At 39.1% G+C, this 12,042-nt stretch overlaps 1 protein-coding gene across 2 annotated transcripts; it reads right to left on the bottom strand.

The window, feature by feature from the left end:
- Positions 1–3,393: 3,393 nt before the first annotated feature.
- myoz2b (myozenin 2b) lies at positions 3,394–11,009 on the bottom strand. Of its 2 annotated transcripts, XM_058077147.2 has the most exons (6): positions 10,885–11,009; positions 9,640–9,759; positions 7,420–7,586; positions 6,295–6,388; positions 3,882–4,044; positions 3,394–3,820 (listed from the first exon to the last, which is right to left on the bottom strand). In XM_058077147.2, the coding sequence occupies exons 2-6, from the start codon at positions 9,719–9,721 to the stop codon at positions 3,595–3,597; spliced, it is 732 nt and encodes a 243-aa protein (XP_057933130.2). In that variant the 5' UTR covers positions 9,722–9,759; positions 10,885–11,009; the 3' UTR covers positions 3,394–3,594. The 2 variants fall into 2 exon arrangements, with proteins under 2 accessions (XP_057933130.2, XP_057933140.2); XM_058077157.2 differs by lacking the exon at positions 9,640–9,759 and having other exon boundaries at positions 10,885–10,998.
- Positions 11,010–12,042: the final 1,033 nt, after the last annotated feature.

Genomic DNA, 12,042 nt, shown 5'->3' with positions numbered 1-12,042 from the left:
ATGGATTCACAAAAGGGGGCCAGATGGAGGGTCCTGCACGGCAAAGCCTGCAGAACTGAGCAGGTTTTACGAGTACACATGATGACTCAAAGTGGCTGATGCATCCAAGCCCAGGTCAGCAAAAAAAACAAACAAACAATACAGCATGCCGGATGTTTGCATCACTCCTGTACAATTCTTTGACATAGAGGAAAATCTGTTACATACAGTATATGGTATACTATACTTAAAAAATGCACAGTTATGCAAAATTGTATCTTGTCAAAGCATCTTCCTGCTAGAAAATCTTGAATGAATTGACACGTGAGACAGCACTATTTTTCCCCCTGCAGGTAGTCATTAAACATCTTTCTATTTAAGTTTCTATTTTGAAAAAAATAATGATTTACTATTGAAACTGAATAAAAGGAATGACAAACTGAATAGGTGGGCAACCACTGTAAATAAAAAAGCACACAACATATTTTCACAATTGTGTATGCTTTCACACAACAACATGGAATCCAGTAATCAGGCAATTAGATGCGTGGCAGTATCAGCGTGGTCGTCTAGTGTGACAATTGTGACAGCTGTGGGAAGTGACAAGTGTGAAATTTCACACCCTCTGCCTTGCCATTTCGGCATGCACCATTTACACAAGCATAGTCTCAGATATGATCTCTGAATGTGCGGCGGGGCAACTTCTTCACCCCATTCTGTGTCTGTACCATTCATATAAAACAGCAATCTGGAAAAAAAATAGACAAAATCCTAATGTACTTCTTCTCACTTCTCCCTTTGTCACAAAAAAGTTCACAAAAAGCCAAAGAAAATGCAAAACACAAACAAGTTTTTCTGCTGTCTCATGTGATGTCATGCATGGACCGTTGAAAGTTTTATGCAACTTTCCAGGCATATGTTTTCTGAAAACATGTCAAATTTGGAATAGTGAAAAGAGCCAAGACATTCCCATCAGTCATGTGCATATCAGCAGTCATGTTTTATTTGGGCACAGTATCAGTGGACACTTGTAGATACTGTACGGGACGGTGTGTACATGCACCGCAGCATACTAAAAAGTAGGACTGTCATAAGATCTCATGTCATAGGATCTTTTGAGATTAAAACATGACAAGATTTCTCAAAAAAATGTCTTGTGAGCACCAGGCCTGGGATGATGAAAAATGTATTCATTTATAAGAATAATAATTGTCCTGGCTTTAATATATTGGCATGTGCACGCATGTCTGTTGTCCTAAAATGGGAGGAGGATCGACTCTGTGCATTGCTTCAGCACCATGGTGTGTTTGTTCCATAAAACAACAGCATGAACAGAGTGAGCCCTTTTGTCAGGCATACAATCTCGGTGGGTGGAGGCGGGGCCAGTATCATACAACTATTATGTAGTAGAAATTAAAGTAGTGGATTGCAGTATATGGTCCCATACAATATTTTGTATATATTTTTTCAGTGTGCTTTTCTTTAAAGTAATCCTAAAATCTCGTTTCATCTTGTAGACTCAATCTTGTGTCTCCTCTTGTGGACTGAGTGTCTTGTGACACCCCAACGAAAAGTGTTTGTTCATTCATTCATTCCTTTTCTACTGCTTTTTTCCTCATGAGGTTCGCGGGGGGTGCTGGAGCCTATCCCAGCTGTCTTCGGGCGAGAGGCGGGGTACATCCTGGACTGGTCGGCAGCCAATCACAGGGCACATATAGACAAACAACCATTCACACTCACATTCATACCTATGGACAATTTGGAGTCACCAATTCAAGTTGCCATTATCCTAGCATGTTTTTGAAATTTGGGAGGAAACCAGAGTACCCGGGGAAAACCCACGCATGCACAGGGAGAACATGCAAACTCCACACAGAGATGGCCGAGGGTGGAATTGAACCCCTGTCCGAGCTGTGAGGTCTGCGTGCTAACCACTCGACCGCCGTGCGGCCCGAAAAGTGTTTGTAATATTTGAATATGAAGTTACCGACATGTCAGATGTCGTTCATTCATTTTCTACCGCTTATTCCCACGGGGGTTGCGGGGGATGCTGGAGCCTATCCCAGCTGTCTTCAGGCGAAAAGCGGGGTACACCCTGGACTGGTGGCCAGCCAATCACAGGGCATATATAGACAAACAACCATTCACACTCACATTCATACCTATGGACAATTTGGAGTCGCCAATTAACCTAGCATGTTTTTGGAATGTGGGAGGAAAACCCATGCATGCACGGGGAGAACATGCAAACTCCACACGTCGTGCGACCCATCAGATGTTGTATTGTGTCTAATTTGCAGGTGTACCTAATGAAGTGCCAATGAGTGCGGCTCCATTGAGCGGTGTATAAATTGTCATGTGTAAAGTCAAGTAAAGTGCAGCATGTGTGCATGTCTGTTTATAGCCTTTCTCTCATCATCATTATGTCCCCACAGACACATGGAGCGTACTTCCTGTGCTCTTTATTTTCTCTTATTAGTTTAATTGCCGCTGAACTAGTCGGGGACGTCCTCTCTTGTGACAAACCGGAGCCAAGTTTGTAATGTCCCTCCATCTGTCTTCTCGCTGCACTAAAGAGAGACATGACGCACACGCTGTGCACTAATCTACAGCATTTTGGTTCTATCATCACTCCAAAATTAGACAGTCACCATCATTACTTACGCAAATTCTTTCTATTCATGTCAGTAAAGTTGCATTCACTTATTCACAGTTTTTTATTTCCACACACACATATATCAACAATCTTTTTTTGTATAACCAATAATCTGGAACGTTTCTCTCTTAATGCTTGTCCACGGGTTATTTTTTGTATATTTCTGTAGTGTTAACTAGAGCCTGTGTCCATTTATTCTTTGGTTACTGCTTATCCTGTTCAGGGTGACAGGTGAGCTAGAGTCTATCCCAGCTGACTTTGGGCGACCAGTCGCCAGTCAATCACAGGACACACAGGGCTATTCATATACTCACATTCACACCGATGGACGGTTTGAACTTGTGTGGTTGTTTCAAGAAAGTACAACCATTAACACAATGAAAATCTTAAAACTCTAATTGCATTTTTATGATATACTGGACATAGAGTAAGTCATGTTTTGAGTGCCATTGTGTTTGTTACTTTGTCAGCAGAATAACCAAACAAACTACGCAACTCATTTCCATGAAGCTTTGCAGAGCGTGGAAAGAATGGAATAGAGGCATGGATTCAGTTAAAATTTCCTTTTTCATTGTTATCCTGTAGTCCACTTGCATTGGTGTCAAGTGGGAAAAGGACCCACCAAATCCTCCAGATGTATCTGAAACCAGGACCGATCATTTTTAGGAATGATTCACCTTTGACAGAGGTTTGCTCTCGACTGTGCCATTGTAGCATTTTTGCTTTTTCCCGTGCTTGATTGTGTGCAGTCAATCAAATAAGCTGTATTCTTTATTTACATCATATGTTCAGATCCACCGGAAAGTCTTATTGGAACATTTGCAGCACATTCAATTGTCTATTTACATGAAGTTAATCTCAGTGTACAACAGACACACCATTAATGTGACAGGTAGCTGAGTAAAACATTTTGTTGTCCATGGCATGGGAGAACCTAAATGTGGCAGCTTTGTGATTAATTACAGATCATCTGACTCAGGCACTTGAATGGACTCTAGGGTGATTTGGGGCAGGATCAAGTGGGTGCCATCGGGTATCCATCCCTGGGCTGTTCTGTTGAAGGTCGGCCGTTTAATTCCCAGCTCCTGGAGCTCTGGGTATTTGGGTGGATTGAGGTCCAACTCCGGAAGTTTGAATGTGATTCCTCGGGGGGCTTTGTCGAAGCCGCCATAAGGGGTCGCAACTCTGTAACGTACACCACACTCTAAATCCTGTTCTCTTACAATAAAACACACACCTGTCTTACCGGTTAAAGCATTTGTACTCAGGAAGTTCAGGTCGAGGGTCCATGGCGGGCATTCTCATTTTGAAAGTGTCAGCGAGGCCTGGGTCATCGCGGATTGCTTCCTCCCATGGCGAGTGGTAGGATTTGGGCATAGTGGAGGCATTTAACTGCTCTGCATTTGTATCTGTCAGAGAGACACACATCAGAGGACAATTCTAGTCTGAATCGGTAGGACAGCTCTAGTCTGTTTATCTGTACTGGTACAAACAGTATGTGTACCAGTGACTTGGCGCTGTTTCCTTAAATAGGCCCCACAACCATGCTTTGTCTGTAAAATATCTCATCAATTAGAAATATGTGGTATTAAGCCAAAGTCACCTCATGGTTTCCACTACATCCTGGGTTGAAATTGAACAGATAATGTTGAATGAAACCATAGTTTAAATTTGTTGTGTTGGGAGATTATTTTGCTTATGTTAAGAAATAATTCTCAGATCTTTGTAATTAGAAATTCATTCATTCATTTTGTACCGCTTATCCTCATGAGGGTCGCAGGGGGTGCTGGAGCCTATCCCAGCTGTCTTTGGGAGAGAGGCGGGGTACACCCTGGACTGGTCGCCAGCCAATCACAGAACACGTATAGACAAACAACTCACATTCACACTCCTATGGACAATTTGGAGTCATGTGAGAACACCACAGTACCTGGGGTAAACCCACGCATGCACGGGGAGAACATGCAAACTCCACACTGAGATGGCCAGGGGTGGGATTGAACTTGGGTCTCCTAGCTGTGAGGTCTGCGCGCTAACCACTCGACTACTGTACAGCCCGTAATTTGAAATTAGAACAATTAAATTGGTCTAACGGCGGCACGGTGATCGAGTGGTTAGCACGCAGACCTCATAGCTAGGAGACCAGGGTTCAATTCCACCGTCGGCCATCTCTGTGTGGAGTCTCCCTGTGCATGCGTGGGTTTTCTCCAGGTACTCCGGTTTCCTCCCACATTCCAAAAACATGCTAGGTTAATTGGCGACTCCAAATTGTCCATAGGTATGAATGTGAGTGTGAATGGTTGTTTGTCTATATGTGCCCTGTGATTGGCTGGCGACCAGTCCAGGGTGTACCCCACATCTCGCCCGCGACCCTCATGAGGAAAAAGCGGTAGAAAATGAATGAATGAATGAATGAAATTGGTCTAACAGTGCTTCCCAAATAGTGGGTGTTGCCCCACTGGGGTTTGGATTGAGGTGTTGTGGGGGGATTTCATTGTCAGTTATTTTGCTCCGGCTATTGTTTGCAAGATCAGCAGACAGAAAATAGGTTCTCGATATACACCATGTGAGCTCTAGTTCAAGGCCTTTACTTTTCAGGGCACTTTAAAAATAAATATAGACATTTTGACTATTCCGCATTTGACTGTTTTCAAAGATTACCATTGAAAAAGAAATTGTAGTTTCCTGGTATGTATACTTTTTCATATAAAAACAACACTGACCATGATGTAATCATTTATGTACCACATTATATACCACAACAATGTAGCAGTTACGTTTGCAGCAACAGAGCAAAGATTTGAGGTTTATGATGGGATTATGAACAGAGAGCGTGCTTAGAAAGCTCTTAGCCTTGGCAGGCTGACTTGTCCATCATTATGAACTTGGGTCTTAAAATAGCGCATACTTGAGGTGTGCACTTATCATGTAACATGTCCACATGGGATGACACCCCTTCAGGACTAAAGCTGGGAGCTTTGACGGATTGCACAAGATGAAATCTTGTAATTAATCATCCTTTTAAAAAAGATTTTACAAACTAAACAGCCTTTGTTGAATATGATATGCGACAAACTGTGCTTCTCTCAAATCGCTTCTATCCAAGCCCTTATGACTCGACAGTGTGTTGTCGTTTTTTTATGACAACATTACATAATCGCTAGCTCATGCTTGAATGTTTGGCAGTAGGTCTTATTTTTAGCCCACAGTGGAACAGTGACAGTGGAGGAAATATGGGCGACAAATGACCAGAAAAACTGATACGGCAAATACTGTATGACGCAACAAATGAATTATATGTGAACATGCTCAAATCCTTACTAATGCTGAAAGCACATCTCCACATACTAAAAGTGGAAAGCCTTAAATCAGAGGTGTCCAAAGTCTGGTGCGTGGGCCATTTGCAGCCCATAGCTTTGTGTTATTAGCATAGTCTACAAATCCAATTCAGCAGAACCCACATTAGTAGAACTTGAAGGAGGACGTGGCTCTTGTCCCTTTATAATAAAAACTCTGTTTGTGTAGCTCTCTCGCCATAACATCTCACCCCTGGTGCATGCAAGTATGGAAATAATTTTCTGACCAAAATCTGTGAATGCTGAATCGCAAATGTGCGGGAATCCACTGTACACTGAATGGCAAAACAGGAGCTTCATTACCTTGAAGTGTCTCATCTGGATTAGGAGTATTTCCATTGGTTGGTGCCTCCACTTTAATTTCAATCATGTGTGCATTCTCAGTTAGAATATCATTCTGCAAGACACAATAAAGTTCACTGTAGCAGTTTTGCGTATAATCAATGGGATTGGAACCCAAAACTTTGAAGGGGATCTATTATGCTAATTTTTTTACCCTTTGTATTGAGTTACACACAATAACCCGCGCAGAAAACTTTTTAGATTTTACAGAATCTGCACCTATTCCAGCTGTATTTCCTTGGATGTGTGCTTCCTGCCAAAACGGTCTGGTTTAATTTATTCCAACCATGACCCGCATGCCAACTCTGCTGTGATTGGTCACACGCCCAAAGTGCTTCCTAACTATGAACCATATAAGGAAGTCCGCCCCTCTGTGACATCACAAAGTCACATTTTTACCACGCCTTTTGAAACCAAGTGTTTTGAGCCATTCCAAACTCACTTCCAAATGTGTAAACTTCTTTATCAGAAACTTTGGCATCGTTTAACATGAGAATACAACAATCTAACTACATTTATAGGTCAGAAAAGTGGAAAAAGCATAATAGGTCCCCTTTAAATACAGTGAGCTGTTTTGGTGACTGTTCAGTATAACAGGTCTGTTGTATTTTTATTGTTAAGCTGCAGTACTTTGCAAAGGTTTTAAAGCAAAATTGCATTACGGCATCAAAGAAACGGTCCAGCTTCAAAATCATAACTGTGCTATTCAACTGTTTGTTGTTCTCTATGAACCAGGAAGTAACCTGTTTTTGTTTCCATTTTGTTTACCAGTCAGCTTTGGTGGAGGTCAGAGTCATGGCCAAGTATATTGGCATGCCGAATGTTCCAATATGTTTGGTCTTGTCTTTATGGAATACAACCAAATCAGTTTTTACAGCGATTGGTAAAAACATATGTAATAGCGGTTGTAGACTTTTGCATAGTTGTCATGAATTGTCATGCACATAGGTGAAACATATTTGTAGTTAGACACACATTAGTAGACATAGGCAAACAACTAAGTAGCTTGTCATCCAAGTTTCTGCACTTTCCAAAGCATATATTTTTGATAAATATCACTATTTGTTGTTTCAGTGGCAGACTCACATCAAGCAGCGTGTTGGCCTCGTTTTGTATGCTCTCAAATGTGTACTTTTCTGATCGTCTCTGGCGCATCTTGAAAAGGCGAGAGCCTCTGTTGGAGAGCAGCGACAACTCCTCCAGCATTATGTCTTTAGGAGTGCTGTGCTTCTTTCCCAGATCCATCACGTCCCCTGTAGAGCAACAACGCAAATGTAAAACATATCACGTAGTTTACATACATTACATATATCACTAACACAATGTTACACGTTGCATTGTAACTTTTGTCATGTATTTCTGCAAGAACAGCATTTTGTAATGACTTACCGAAGCTGTTACACAGCAAAAGTGGAAATAGCCACAGAGCTCAATATTATACTACCTCCAGAATTTAACGCCAGCATGGGTAGATGGCACAGAGTAATGCCACCTAATGGCCTGTCACCCAGACACAGGACAAATCTAACACCAGCATTTGCCCTCAAGCTTTAGAAGCTGCTGTCTTATCAACATTTTGGCTCACTGTGCCAGTCGGATATTAATAAACACATTATTTTACTAATATTAATCATGACTTTAAAATGTTTTTCAAAAATGATTTTATGAGTAACTCAGCAAGCATGATGTATTTTTTATAACTTTTGAATAAAGCAAGTAAATACAGTATGTGTCTTTCATGCAAAAGGTATCGGCTAACTTTTGTGCAGACAGCGTGGGGTCATGGAATCCCACTCTGTGACGGTGTGAATTGTTTGCCTATGTGCCCTGTGATTGACTGTTGAATCAGCTTGAATGGACCCAGCTCTGGGTGTTCTGAATTCCTGTTTTCAGTGTTTTTCAGTTTTGTATTGAGCATAATAATGCTTCCTGGAGGAGTTGTGCGATAGCAGAGGTCCGCTTTAATGTGGCTTGACTTCCAATAGCTGACGTGGTCACGTTCTAGCAAACTACTACTAGGTTTTCGTATGCCAATGTTTTTATTATTATTATTATTAAACTTCTGTGTTGTTTTTTGCACACTGTCTCAATTTTTGTACAATAATAAAGGCTGTTGGCCCTGTACAGTATCATTTAGCAAAATTGAGTGCCTAAAAAAAGCACCCTAGGCATTGCTGACTCACTGTTCATGCATCTTTTATTATGACTGCTCAATAACCCACAATGGGGCCAAGAAAGTTGTGAGTGCAACCATTTTGATAAAGAAGGTGAAAAATACATTTAAATTTGGTCTCACACCAGGATGTAAGGGAAGTCTGCATCAACAATATGTTCCATCCATTTGGCATTTAGAATTATTACATTGTTTTCTGCATATAAAACTATAATTATTTTTTCCTAAAATTTAGTGTTTTAAAATATTTTGGGGTGTGTGAGACATAATTAAATTATTAAGAATGAATAACAATTCCAACAATAATAATATTCATAGTTATTAGTTAAATAATCCAAAATCTATTATTATGACCATCCCTAATATTTTTCATTCATTCATTTTCTACCGCTTATCCTCACTAGGTTTGCAGGGGTGCTGGAGCCTATCCCAGCTCTCTTTGGGCGAGAGGCGAGGTACACCCTGGACTGGTCGCCAGCCAATCACAGGGCTTAATTTCATTTATGTTAATTTACTTTATTATTAACTATTTTTCTAATTTAATTTATATTAATTTACATTTGTTTTGGTACCTATTAAATCTGTGTATATAATTTCTAAATTAAGTTAAAATAAATAATACAGAATTAAATAAATGACCGCTAAAAGGCTAGTGAGTGGAGCAGCCAACTCTTGTCAAGAATAGCAGATGAATGATGGCCATAAAGTAGCCAACAAGAAGGACAACATAAATTTAGGCATTGGAATGTGTTTTCATCAGAAGAATGGTTTCATAAAAAGTTCCATGTCATATTCTGTAAGCCCTGTCATGGAAAGTGAGTTACCGCCATCCCTGAGAATTACTTTCGAATACACTCAATGCCGTCTCATATGCAAACGGTGACCGAATGTCCACCAGCTGTCACAGACCTTCATAGCTGCACAAGATCCCACCCCTGTCCCACCCACTGACCCACCCAGAAATAGAGCTTTGTAAAGGGCAGAGACAAAGGATTGGCCTCTATAGGTGGTAAATCAGCCCCTTAGCTTATTTATGGCAGATAGCAACCCTGACATTTTGCACTCATATCCCTCAGAGGGATATTGACTTGCAGCAGTGTGTCGGCTCGCTGAGCCTCGGCTATATGCCATACCATTGGTACCGTGGACTTCTCGACAAATAGCTGCTGCATGCTTCTTCTTCTCTCCAGCTGGCATTGTACAGAATTGTGACATTGTGGACTTGGCAAGGTTGTCAGAGTGCGGCAGGAGTACTGGAAACAAATATAGGACCTTAGATGTGGTTGTTTGGACTTTTAAACATGACAGCATTGACTAGCCAAAAGATTAACTTGGAGAGATCGGTGCCATTTTCAATTAGTTGTCACAGAGAAAGCCATAAATCTGTCAATTACAATAATAGAAACTGAAACGTTTACTGTCACAGTATCAAATTCACAAAAACGTCAGCGATATTATACTACACTACAATACACCACACTAAAATAAAAATGCTGAAATATTACAATTATATCAGTATCACCACAGTGACAAAATAGTATTTTTATTAATAATTTTATATGACTATGTTTTGTCATTGCATGTGTTTGAATGACTGCAGTGGATGGATATGGTATTCAATTGTCAGAGAGGTTAATGGGGTTGTGCCCCTGCATCCAAAATAATCCCTCAAACCCTCTACCATTATGCATACATTAATATTAATTAACGATTTAATTAATAAGAGTAATTCTTATTATTTGTTGATTTATTTATTCATATTATTAGTTTTCTGTTACGATTATTTGGTACTTTTTTACATAAATTGACTTTTAATTAAATTAATTAAATCATTATCATTGCAGTGTGACAATAATATACAATATTTTTTTACTTTGAACTGGTAAAAAATCTGTGGTATTGTGGTATTGTGGTCAGATTAAAATCTATGTCATAATCTCATGGTATGGTTATAATATAATAGGACATACACACATAATTTTTAGTTTAAGTTTAAGTTGTCAAGCTGGTTGAATGTTGGTATATGTTAGCATTGTAGTGGTAACTAAACATTGAGATATCATGCATGAATATGAAGTCCATGCAAAAAATGTTTTTTATTAATAGGTGCTGTGACATTTGTTTTCTTCCTAAAAGAGATTACTACATTATTTTTATTGTGAAGTCGTCAGAATTTTTTGTATTTGAAGTATTGGGGCACAATTTCAGGAAAATAATCATAACTTTCTTCCCAAATAAAAGGAAGGAGTGTATAAAGTCAAGTTATCAAATATCGCATATCAATTAAACACATTAATTGGAGAGCAATGGAATTCATAGATGGAGTTAAATATACGAAACACACACTGTCCAATAAACACTGTGTGGTCCTTGCTTACCTGTGATGGTGTCCCGAGTGTACAAGCAGTATCCTTGAGGGGAAGCGGGCGACGCTCAGAGGTCAACCAACAGTCGCTGGTTTGATCTTCCCTGATCTTCACACTCGTGGACACTAAAGCCACTCTGCCAGTGTGTCTCTGTGTCTGTTGTGAATGGAATGCAGCTTACATCAATAGGCTAAATATACCCTGACAAACACTCCAAAGCAATCTCAAACGCCACAGGGCATGGAGAGCTTGCATGTAGAGGATGGAACCGGACACAGGTCCAATTATGATCATTTGTTGGGGAGAGGGGAGAACCTCCCATCCCCTGCTAGTGATAAAACTATTTTATTGTGTCAGGGTCAACGTACCTGAAGGAATTACACTAAAACCTCTGAGGCATCATGTCTTCAAGTTCAAGATTCATCTGCCTCTTGTGGACTCATATTATTCTTATGTGGGATTATTGACGATAGATAATGTAGTACAGTGCAAAAGTCCACCATTAAATATGTTGTTTTCAAAATATGACCACATACAACTTGATTATCACGGACCTCCATCAACTGGTGAGTTAGTTACAGTAGCAGACTTGTGGTTTATTGACTATATGGTTTATGGTAATGGTAATGGCTTAATTTCAGTTGAACATGCATCAGATTACAATTGAGTGCATCACATAACCAGTTCACAGTTCCACATGTCCAAAAAGAGTAGGAAGAAGCAAAAATTATTAAATCCTACCCCTCCATCTGGTACTTTTACAATCAGTAACTGTTACATTTGTTCACTTCCTGCTTTCCTAATATAATTAAAGTATTTTTTACTTAGATAATTGATTAATTTAATTTTTTTATTTTTTATTTTATTTTTATTTTTATTTTTATTTTTATTTTTATTTTTATTTTTATTTTTATTTTTATTTTTATTTTTATTTTTATTTTTATTTTTATTTTTATTTTTATTTTTATTTTTATTTTTATTTTTATTTTTATTTTTATTTTTATTTTAAAAAATATATACATACATATATTATATATTTTATATATATTTTTTTATTGTTATAGTTTATTGTTTTATGTCTTAATACTAATGCAACTACGTAAAAGAGCATTTCTATATGATATTTTTACAGTTCCGTTGTTTGGCAACAACAAGACCTATAAGAAAATA

The sequence above is a fragment of the Doryrhamphus excisus genome, linkage group LG9, assembly GCF_037039965.1.
Source record: "Doryrhamphus excisus strain RoL-2023G ecotype Guam linkage group LG9, RoL_Dexc_Guam_v1.1, whole genome shotgun sequence".
NCBI lineage: Eukaryota > Metazoa > Chordata > Actinopteri > Syngnathiformes > Syngnathidae > Doryrhamphus > Doryrhamphus excisus.
Note: the sequence above shows the minus strand (reverse complement) of the source record. Positions and strands in the feature narration are given on the sequence as shown.